This window comes from Rhopalosiphum maidis, chromosome 2 (genome assembly GCF_003676215.2).
Source record: "Rhopalosiphum maidis isolate BTI-1 chromosome 2, ASM367621v3, whole genome shotgun sequence".
NCBI classification, from domain to species: Eukaryota; Metazoa; Arthropoda; class Insecta; order Hemiptera; family Aphididae; genus Rhopalosiphum; species Rhopalosiphum maidis.
The window spans coordinates 21376309-21389163 of NC_040878.1; the positions used below are offsets into that span (position 1 = coordinate 21376309).

At 32.3% G+C, this 12855-nt stretch overlaps 1 protein-coding gene across 1 annotated transcript in view; it reads left to right on the forward strand.

The window, feature by feature from the left end:
- Window positions 1-267: 267 nt before the first annotated feature.
- LOC113552296 (neuropeptide SIFamide receptor-like) overlaps window positions 268-12855 on the forward strand; it is a 38515-nt gene continuing 25927 nt past the window's right edge. The window contains exons 1-2 of the mRNA XM_026955099.1: window positions 268-516; window positions 884-1567. Coding sequence (XP_026810900.1) covers window positions 1105-1567 — 463 coding nt within the window. The 5' untranslated portion in view covers window positions 268-516; window positions 884-1104. The remainder of the gene's footprint in view (window positions 517-883; window positions 1568-12855) is intronic.

Genomic DNA, 12855 nt, shown 5'->3' on the forward strand with positions numbered 1-12855 from the left:
CGCCTATGTACGCATATACATATTATATATACGTATAGATATATTACATTGTGATGTAGCGTGTAAAAAATAAAGGGGACGGCGGTAGTGGTGGAGGTGTCGTCCGCTCGTCTTCACGCGGGCCGGGAGTAGTAGAGCGACGGCCTGTTAGGGGTTGGTTGAAGGGTACCGGGGGTCGGAGCGGCGGTGGATATACGGCAGCGGAACCGCCCGGGAGTTCCGCAAAACCGAAAACGTACGCACGCCACACGGTCGCCGAGCGCCACGCCGTACGGACGTTTTACCCGCCTAACCGGACGTTCACCCTCCACGTCGTATTTACACCACTTGATATTAATCGTAACGATAATATATGCGCCCGTGCACACTATAATATATATTTTTTTAATATATATCATGTGTTGTATTGTGCACATTTCGAGCTGTCGACGCATACAGTGACGTAACGATTGAGTATTGTATCACGGTGTTGTCCCGAGTTTCAGCAACAGGTATCTGTCCGAAAATATATCCTTGGTAAGTAATTGTTGAGTAGATTGCAAAAAAAAAACAAAAATTACAACTATATTCTTATGTAATATATATATATATATAAACTTCGCTCCTCTATTATAATATAATATTATATCGCCTAACCGCCATAAACATCCACGCCGCGTTCCCGTATCGTAGTGTGACGATCCAACGGTTGTCGGTATCAACGTGATCGCGGGAACACGCGCGCGGATGGAAATATAGGTGTACACACCTGTGTAATATTACGGCCACGTATCATTTGGGAATATAATATGTATGACGTCAGCGCTAATCCGATCTGACAATTCACCCTCCCCCCAAAATTTGTACGCTATATTTTATACAATTTATAATGCTCTACGTATAGGTACGCTGCCGGCAGTGTTGTTCCTGTACAACTTATCCGGACGGACGATGATATCGTCGTCGGCAGTCGGGTAACGCTGCTTCATCACCGGTGTCCGGTTTGATATTGTTATTAACGCTCGTCGGTCGAGTTAATAATAATATACCACCGCAGCGTGGAGGAAAAGGATCGGCAGCAGTGGGTATAGGATCGTCGAGGAGCATAGGACGAGCAGTAGCAGGATGGTCATCGAACCGGGCCTGATGGACATGTTGGGCAACTCGCTGTTCGACATGCTGGCACCAGTGTCGTCCACCGAGTCGTCGGCCGTGGCGTCCACAGTGTCGACGCACGGATCCGGCGACGGTTCTGGTGGTCGCGTCGACGGTTCCGGGACGGCCGTGGACGACGACGAAGACGACGGAAGCGGAATGGGCGGCGGTTCCGGGGCCGGCGGTTCCGGTGGCATCGGCCCCGGCGAGCTCTGGTACAGGCACAGCCCCGCCATGACGGCCGTCTACTGCTTCGCGTACACCATGGTATTCCTGGTCGGGTTGGTCGGAAACCTGCTGGTGGTGTCCGTCGTCTGCCGATCTCCCAGGATGCGCAACGTCACCAACTACTTCATCGTCAACCTGGCCGTGGCCGACATACTGGTGCTCGTCTTCTGTCTGCCCGCCACGCTCTTGTCCAACATCTATGTCCGTGAGTCCTTTTTCGTTTGATAAACACAATCCGACTTGCGCGTTTTGTTTCGTATTTTATATAGTAATTTTATTATTTCGCGCGCGTCGTAAACACGTATGTGGTATTACGTGTGTAGACACTTAGTGCACTGCGTACTATGTGCTTAAGACCAGCGACGACGTGCTCGGAAAACAGCAGACGAGTGTCTCGTATTATTTTCTACTCGACTAAATCCTTCTCCCGGTCACGCAGTAACGTGTGAACAAAAGATGAGGTCTAGCATTAAGGGCTAACTATATTATAATTTTATTTATTTAAATTCACAGACCAATATTGTTCGATAACCCCACAAAATATTAGAATATCTAATCTTAAATTTAAATTAAAAAAACACATTACCATTAATCGTATGTACAAAGTATCGACGACATACGAAGTATTTAAAATATGATTATTATATTTTTATATTACAATAATATATGTAATACAACAAAATTTGTGTCGAAACGTAATACACAAACGAAACTAGAGTATTCGATACGCCAATAATAGTATCTTTTAAATAAAAAGTCAGTTACAAAAATCATATAAAATGTTCAATTAAATATATCGACAAAATTAACCAATAAAAATGAAAATTTTACATACAATTTGTTTGAAATAAACAAGGAGATTGAAGGTTAACGATAGGAAACATTCAAGGAAATCGACAAAATAACAGTACCGTTAATGATTTTATTGATGTTTTAATGAATTTATTCTTCGATGTTGTTATAGATTTATATCGTATTTTTAAATAAAATAAAATTACCTACAAAATCTGGAAAATAAATAAAAAAAGGCTTAACCACAAAAATCAGAATACTCAAATATTAGTCTCAAATACGCATAATTTATACTTAAAAAAATTTAATTATAGTAAAAAAAAAAATAATAATATTTAGTCAACTATTATTTTACAACTAGTGTTTTTAACACCTGCTGTTATTATGATATGTTGACATAAACTTTACACTTTACAATTTTATTTTATCTGTAGTTCACCGGACTTGATCAAGCTAATTAGGTACATTTTTTTATTGTGTGAGTAGTTTGGAGAAAAAGTGATTGAGTTACACGAGGCCTTATAAGTTACACCAAACCATGTCGATATTGCGTATAGACAAAAAAACACATAGTGAATTTTGTACGAAAATGATTAATACAAATTTTAGCGGTAAAAAAAATGTCTAGAATGGTCGGAAAAGCGTTAATATGGCTTTAAATACGATCGCCTACTAATTAAAGGACAACGTAATTGATTAATATGTGTGTGTGGAACTTGGGTGTTTTAAGCACACGTAATTACGGGTAGAACGGTCCTAATTAATTTTAGTAAACTCTATCTTTGCGTACACGTCGTTAATTTAAAATCTCTACTTATATATATATATATAAATAAGTATGTATATGTGAAAATAAATGATGATGTTGGCACTCGTCCGTTAGTAATTACTAATTATCAAGTAAATTTAATTTGCTTTTACAGTATTATTTCTTTAACTAAAATAAGTAATTTATTATAGTGGACAACTGACAACTGTGAACTGACTGATACCTATTATATTTTTCGCCTTTGTTTAAATTATTTATTAATAAAACCAATTTTCACAACGTGTGAAAATAATCGTGAACATTAACTAAAAACAATTAATAATGCAATTTGATAATCCAAAACAACTATTCAGTGTATCTAATATTTATCGTAAACAAATAAAATAAAAGCTTTGTTTCTTTTATTAGTATATAATTTTTTTTTTTTGTTTTATGATTTTTATGTACATTGGACGAGTTTAAAGTTTTCTAAATTGATTAGTTTTTAATTAAATTCAAATTATACGAATTCACAATAATATAATATGTCCGTATATTGTTACAAAATATTATCTTTTGTTCTCGTCAGACATCGCTGTCCTTCGGTATAGTATTTCATTATAACTGTCCTATAATGAAATTTAAATATAAGTAGACCGAGCACAGTTTGATTAATTATTAATAAGTTATAAGTTAATATAGCTATTTAAAGTATAACACATTTACAGTGACCTCAAGGACTACGTGTTCGGCGGCAGTAGCGTCATTTGGACCTAGCAAAGTGTTTCTTTTGGCCATTAAAAATTCAAACTGTATATAGTAATTTTTACAGATCTGTTATTATTATATAAACGTTTGCATGCGATCCATTATTGTCGACTCATTAAAACTCGGTTATAAAATTTCCTAACTAACCTGCCGCGTAAACTGGGTTTCCGACAATTTCTTTTTGATAACTACACTATTATTATTTATTTTATTTTTCTGTTTTAACGTAATCGAGTTCGATTTCTTAATGTGATCAATTTGCAAATAGTTAGTTTTTTAATCTGTCTACGTGTTTAATTTTTTACGTTCAGTCGTAAAAATTAACCCACATTCAATCATGTACAATTATTTGTAATGATCTTGCTGTCCGCCTGCTGTATTATAGTCTGCTTATAATCTAAATTTCTATTGATCGCTATAATAACTGCCAATCTACTGAAATTGACAAACCTACCTATTATTTATTAGTCTTATTATCATTATTATACATATTTTATGAGTCACCTGGCCGGCCGATCGCTGTGTTCCTACGTCCTACGTATTATATTTATGGTTACTCGTTACAGTTTATTACTGTGATTATTATAAAGTTATAATCTAATAAATGTTTGGTAAAATACGCGTTATTAAAGACGTACATAAAGCACAATGCTAAAATATTAAAAGTAGGTAGTCCAGATTGCACCTGTGTCGCAAATAACAACGTGGTTTTGAACATAATTCTTAATTAAAATCTTTAATTTTTTATTTTTTAACACTAGCTAAGAGGACGAGGGTAAAAGTGATATTATCTTTGAAGTTAGTTAGTGTCTTTTTTTTTATAACATAATATACAATATAATGGTGTATCATAAATTTGAATGTAATTAAAATTCATAAAAATATTTCAATCTAAATTATAGATGGTATCTCAATATTTTAATTTAATAATTGTTATTATTTATTATTCAAATTTTTGTTGAATTTTTTTAGTATAATAAATAAATGAAGTAAACCTAATTGTATAAAATGTATAGTTATAGTATGTGAATTTACATAATAATAATATATTTTTAAATTACAATAAATTTGATCCTATTTTTATATTTTATTAGTAGATCTGTCCAATTATGGAATTTCGATTGATCAGTCTTGTATTCAATGCAGTCATAATATAATAATAATAAGTACCTATTATTTTTAAAAATCTATTTTTTTATGATTTACATCTACGACTTAATGAAGAATTAATAACCATGTATAAATCACGATTTAATTAAATACTATGATATAATTACTCGAATTATAAATTATTTTATGTAGATCAACGGATAATCAATGAGATTTTGTTTGTTGTCCAAATCGTCTCCAATTATCGACGAAGTTGATATTTTGCCAAACGTGTTGTATATTGAGAGCTTAGGAACTATTTTACAGTAGTAATGTCTATATTATTATATTTATGTGGACTCTCGTTGTTTTTACTGGCCATATAAACGATACGATTGTCTTCATTACAACACTGTTTTACCGGCCATAATGTGCGGCCATTATTGCAGTTCACGAATTAATTATTTTTCTTGGAAATCGTTCCCTATATTTCCTATTATATATATGTTGTCTTGTGACCGATTAGTCCAAGCACTGTTGCGGTAAACAGCGGACGTGTTCAACTGTTTTAACTCTTCCCCCACCCTTCAATAAAACGAATTATGCATAATATTTTTTACTTAAACCGATATACACGATTTTGTCGCTATATACTGTCTGTCTTGTGGCACGTTGCAGAGATATTACCTGTGTTAATGGTTCGCGCTAAACCTTTGCATAACTGTGCCATCCGTTTATATCACCGCCAAAGCCATATCGCCCGTTACGTCGTTTAATATAATATAACAGTGACAGACTTATTTTGGTGCGACACTATGCATTTATATAAATCGTGAGGAGGTTGAGTATACTTGATAATTTTCAGCATAATAATATTATCGGAGTTTTTATTTTTATTTTTTAGTACCTACACCGCACAACGTCACAGCGAAAATCTTGTAAAACTCCCTAACCACATTGCACAGTTTCATGGATACGAATTCAAGTGACGTCCAATTTATATGTGTACATGTCTTGTCTTTAAAAAAATGTATAATTTTTTTTAAAAAAAACCATGACCTGAATAGTTGCTCGTTTAAAAATGTAACCCAATCGAAACGTAATAACAAAAACCAACGTTCCCCGCTACACCAACAAAGTTTATGAAGAAGACACTGTTATTATTTAACTTTTAAACTTGTCGGAATATTTAATATGGAATAAGTTTTTCATTGTGTTTCGTTGAAATATAAAAATGCATCTTCTTTGTAACGATATTTAAATAATTTATTTACATTGTTTTAAATTTGTTAGCCAACCATACAAACATCATAGTATAATGAAATACCTCATTAAAAAAATACAAATAATAATCCTCTTTCATTAGTGGCCATCAATCATCTTAAATGTGTTTTTTTTAATTATGTCAAATATGATCTTGTACGAAAATACTTTGTGTAATCCCTTTCAAAACTATCGATTTATTAGCCATTATTATTATGATTATTTTTTAACGTTTAACAGGAGAAGTTAAACACTTGAGTAGGTATGACTCTATGGTTAGATTACAATCTAATTTACTGTTGCAAAAATTATCTGCAAATAAATTCGATAAGCGCGCTGAACTCGGGCGCATGTTATGATGTATAATTAGATATTAGTGAAAACCTGCGCGTTCTTTAGTCAATTGACAAAATACTCTAAATGTATATTTCATTGTTATATTTAAATTATAATTACCTATTATAGTTTACTTATTGTTTGATATTGTACAATTATTGTTGAAATTTAACTATAATTAAATTAATATCTGTTTAGTGAATACGATAAGAATTTGCTGAGCTAAAAGTTAAATGTATTAATATTGACTCATAAATCAACATCCTATGTATTCTGTCTGCACAGGATACACGGAAAAGAAAAATAAGTACGTTACTGCAATATTTTTATGGAAACCTTCATGTCATAGAGTTCAATGTATCGCTGAGAATTTCTGATCAAATAATAAAAATTATTATTGTCTGTGCATTTTCACATTGTGATCCATAATGTTACTGTTAAAATTCTATTATGGATTCATTGTTGTAAATGATGCTTGTATAAATACGAGTATAAGAATTTCAAAACCACTGTAGAATATTGTTATACATTGTATATTTATACTATTTGGTGAGTGATTGAACATTGTATACTACTACACAATATAATTAATAATAAATTATCTATTCGTAGTTCGTACTAACGATTTTTAGTTTTTCGTGAATTTAGTAGGATATACGAAAACGAATACGTTAGTTTTTTTTCTTACGATAAAATGTGTAATTTTGCAATTTTGTAACTTTTAAAAAACTTGAAAATATAATACTCTATTTATATTACTATATTATTACTATATATAAAATATCTCGAAAATATTTAATATAACGACAGTTTGTTTTACTAACGTTATAAGTACTACATTTTGAAGTATGTATTCAAGTTATTTAAAAAATATTAAATAAATGCTTTTTTGTTCCAGGAATTATTATGGTAAAAAAATCAAGAGTATTTATTTTAATAAATGTGATGTACTGATGTACAATATAGGATAGGTATAGAATACTAATATATTATGTTATACAAATACATGGAATTTATAAATTGCGATGTAATTGGTACACAAAACATATTATACACGATTTATATAAGATATATTCTACATTAAAGGTTTAGACGTGTGTAATAAGTAGATTGCAGTCGTTGTAAACCATTTTATAATCTTAATGCAGCTTTTACCGAGGTCTTTATAGTATATTAGTATGTGTTGGCCCTAATACAAATGTTTGTAATATTTTATTTTCGTTACAGCAGAACACCGTTTGTGTAAAAAAGCCTAAATAAATAAAATATCTCGACAATCATATAGCATAATATTTTATCGACGGTACTAAATTAAATTACGATTACAACAATTACAAATATTTAACAACTTTATATAATTTAACAAGAGTATGGCAGATCGTCCCCGGTGACTATAGTTTCATCATTAAAACCACAAATTATTACATCCCAAATAATATCGGATGAGCAAACAGTTAGAAATGTCAAAAGTTTTTCACGGGTGTGAAATCCTATTAACCGAATTGAACAGTGTCGGCAATATCGTTAATTAATTTTCATTCAAACGAATTTTACGGGTTTCGATACATATGCAGTAGTGTCTGCCGCGTTGCTTTTCTCCGGTCATAGCGCAGCTATAGGATAAACATTGCCATGACATATTAACGTAATAGTATTGTGTAAAATAAACGTTTTGGCACGACCGCCCTATAATAACGTAGTCGTATGGTTTATCAAAGGCCACTGCCAAAACACAGACTTGCCGCGTGACTTGGCGTATCATCGCGGTCGGTCGAAAACTGGACGCCGAGTGTCACGCATCGGCGTGTGTCTGCCGCAGAGGAACGCCACGTCCGTTTGCACACGCCACTGATGTGTGTGACACGTCTCTCCGTGTTGCGTCCGGCCCGAGGGGATAGCGCCACGGCGATCGGCCGAAACGCGAACTTTTGACTGGTATAACAACTGCGGCGTAGCTTTGCACGGGGTGCACACACGATCTACAGCTGGCCGTACACTCCGTTATGGGCTCGCGTGTTGTGCAGCGATACAGTGTTATTATAATGCGATTATGTGCTATTGCAGTTCTCGTGGATATGTACAACGGCGACGGCGGCCAGATGATATCGCGGAGTGGGCGGGCGCTGCGGAGCATTCGCGTTGTAAAGTGCCCGACTCGTGTTTGCCGTGGAGCGCCGAGGGGGACGGGGAAAAATTTATTCGGGATCGGCAGAGAGATTATGCAATAGGAACACACAGCGCTAGACGTTCGCGACGCTATAAGCGGATAGAAGGAGCAGGTTACCTGGGCACTATAAATTATTTTAATATGAAAACAACAAATACAGAATTTTAGGTGGGTATTAATAAACGAAAATATTATAGAACGGCACGAAACAGAAATAATAAATGGTCTATTATATTATTCAGAAACAACACCTCGCGTAATAGCGTACGGGTTTTAATAAAATACGTGTTGAAAACCCCTCAAGACATCTTTAAACACCAGTAATTTCTGTTGAAATTTGACGTGTTTATTTTTAAACACGGCGGGCTGATAAATTTTATTTTCGTGCACTAAAGCGAATTTTTTAATTACGAGTTTATGGTCATGTTTAGAGCGGTGCATAATAATGTCATTACAGTATGGCAGTTTCAAAAGAATCACATAAACACAAAACCCGTAAATGAAAATAATAACGGCGTCATGGAATTAACTATGAGCGTAAAATAAGCTGTCAATCTAATATATTTTATTAAAAATTAAAGAAACAAAACGTACCGTAGAATATATGAATCCCACACCTTATATGAATATTCAACAGAGTTCAACACGTTAAATTATATAGGAATAGATTTGACGTCTACATAATACAGCAGTGAGCGGCGTGTGTTTAGGTTTGGGGAAGAGAACAAGGGATGATTTATTGCGGTGGGTCTTCGCATAACTGTTACGTTGCCAAATTTCCATGTGCTAGTATACCCCAGCAAATGACGGATAATGTATTAAACTACTCTATTGTTGATCAACGACACGATTTATCATTTCATTTTGTCCTTTTTATTTTTTATTTTTTATTTGGAAACACATTATTCACGGCTATGAAGAACATTACTGTACAATAAACACGGTATTCTGCAATAAGTATAAGGTTAATTATTACTCGACGTGAAACAAACGTTGATTGTACGCCCCGTAAGTTTTTTTGTCAACATATTTTGCACTATTAAATATTTACTTCCATCGTTTACAGTCGGTGCCAATGTCGTGCTAATAGAAGAAAATACTGTGAATATAAAAATGTAATACTGAGGAGAATCGAGTTGGTCACCGAAAGTGCTACGCTCAAATTAGAAAGCGACGATGAGTTATTGTATTTGAAAAATAAAATCGTTAAAAATTGCTTAAAACGAATATTTGTTTATCTTTCTTCAACGTGTTCCGCCCGTTTTCACGGTGCTCTCTCAAAAATACAAGACACTGACAAGTTCAAAAAATTACCTTTAAAGGTAGAATTCCAGTGTTAACCATCTGTGTTGAATCTCCGATATAACCAAAAGTTTTTAAGTTTTTTTACTGCTCCCAAAAGTGTACTTGGAAAAACACCGTAAAAACTGATACGTCAATTTTCCAATACATCATTTCAAAACCAATAGCTCTCCGACAACACTTGAGTATCTAAGAAAAAATACTTGACATAAAAAAAAACTGTTATTTTGTAGTATACGTATGTGTCGAAAATTATTGTGTTTTTGACTGTTTTTAGTAAAATATTATAGTACACAGTACACACCATTTAACCACACCCGTTTCTCGATAAACACCTTCGTGATTTATTAGGTTGGATCCGCCCGACCTCCAAGTTATCAAAATAGTCAGGAAAATCCAAAAGTTTTTGATTGATGAAGCCGACACTTTGAACTTTGATGGATCTTTCTTGTATTGTTCGATAAAAATGATAGTTAATAGAATATTGATACCTGACATATAGTTAAGAAATTATATTTTGTTATTAATAATATAAACATTAGATTCAATATTGCTTTTGATTCCAAGAATATCACAGTAAACTTTCCAAAGTTTTGATTGTTATTATGAAAATTTCTGAAATAATATTGTGAAATTATAAAATATGGATGTACTTCAAAGAAATTATTAGAAAAACATTTCATTGTCATATTATCTTCGTTTTTCTCTAATTGTATTTTTCTTGTAACGTGACATGTTCTGAAAGAGGTGACATTAAGTTTATTATAATTTGAAATTTAATACAGAGTGCTATTATATCCTCAACGGGTATGAATAATACAAAGTACCACAAAAAAAAAAATAAAATAATAAAAAATAAAAAAATGTATTCACTGCTACTTCAAATAAATATTTTAATACAGAAAGAAAAAAATTACTCAAAAACAGTAAAATTCCACTTTGAATGCACTGTGTAAAACACTCAAGAAAATATTATTCTAAGTTTACTAAAATTGCAAACCATGGGCATAGTAATACAGGTGTATCATTTTATTTATTTATTTTTGTGATTTTGTTTTTACCACCGATGATTAATTCAGTAATATAATATTTTATTATCACTATATTAGTAATATTAATATACATATAATATACTAATTATTAGTAGCCAATACATAATAATATATCTGAGATATGTATAATATTTATTTACTTACACGATTTTTAATCAGGTAAAAAAAAGAATTCATCCACATTATATTATACACAATATTATAGTATCATTTAACATTTTATTATTATTAGTGTTTATAGGAGTTTTTTTTCAATAATTATCCAAAACATAACTATGTAATATAGATATTTGTTTCATAGTAATAGACATTTTAAACAATCATTTTTATTTTGTGTATTTACCTTTTTTTCCCATTAATGCATATTTATTATATTTGTATTTTAAGTACATAATATATAAAAATTGTAAATACTATATGACACGAAGAATAATATTTTACATATACACACTATACAATATTTAATATTAATTTTCTAGAAATTGGAAAAAATAGATTAAAATGATTAAATATAAATTATTCTAATAATATATTTACCGTGTGTATTCCCAATTATTTGTGTGTTGTTAAAAACATAAAATTGGTCGATAAAAATACGCCGGATTCGATCAGTTGTTGTCAATTCGTCTGTTTGTTTCATACGTGTTTTCGTCTTGCATTTATATAGTTAATATATAATATTCTAGACTAGTTACGGCTGCTTTGTTTTATGAAAATTAAATTAAAAACACTAAAAGAAAAATTCATTATTTAATGATAAACACATTTGTAATTTTTGGTTGTTTAACAAAAAATAAAATATTTTCAATATCATAATTTAGCATTTTCGCATATTATTAAAGCATATATGATAAATATTTTTAAAGGCATAAATACGTGCGTATATTAGGGTTTCTTAGAGTATAAAGATCCTAGTCCTAATTGTTATAGTAATATTGAAACCACGAGATATTTGGATATAAACATCGATACGATAATATAATATTATGCACTTTATATATTATAGTTACACAATATAACCACACGTATCGACCACATTTACACACTCGCGCATATAATACAAGCAAAATATTATAATATAATTGTACGCTGTACACCGACTGATATATTTTATGTAGAAACTCCGTTTTGGCTCCGACAGGTAGGCGGATCGGCGCAAAAATGTTTCTGTCCCCGACCTACACGCATACCGAAAAAAAGCTCGTCCAACGCAGCGCAAATGCGTAGACGCGTAAATTTGTCTTCGGGGGCGTTATAGCTACAAATATCTAATTGAATATAACAAAATAAATAACTCTTTGCGTTCGAGATCGTGACGTTTTAATTCGGCGGGTCTCGAGTAGATTTATCGCCCGCGTGGCTATGTCGTTCGAGATTAACCGTGCGCTGCACAGTTTTCATTTTCGTTACCAAAAAACGTGTACAAAATATACATGCGAGTAACCACAGTTTCTCGTAACGCGTTTAATGTGTATGTGTATGTACATAGGTTATAAAATCGCGTTAATATACGATACTCGACCACTTGATTTAAGGTCCGTCAACATGTCCTCGTTTGATTCGTCGTACGACATTTCAAAATATTATGATAATCATTTTCTTGTTTCGTCTATATTATTCACGACAGCTTTGGCAACTTGTTTTAGTATGACGTGTGTTTTATTCGATTCTGTTTTCATCGCGTTCGGAATATTATTACTATTTATTAGTTATTATATACTAATAAAGAGATTGTCAATCATTATAGATTGTCCGTATATATAGACACTTAATAGACTTCGACGTCACATTTACGTCTATAATATATTATTATGATATTGACATTATTAGTGTTTCAAGTTTTGGTCTTTTATACCGTCGTGCTAATCTAATCTCTTGTTAACTGCTGGTGCATATTTATATACCTAATATATCCCTACGGTTTTTTTTATTATTTTTTCATTGCGTTCCTGTAAATACAGGCACTTTGGACTGCA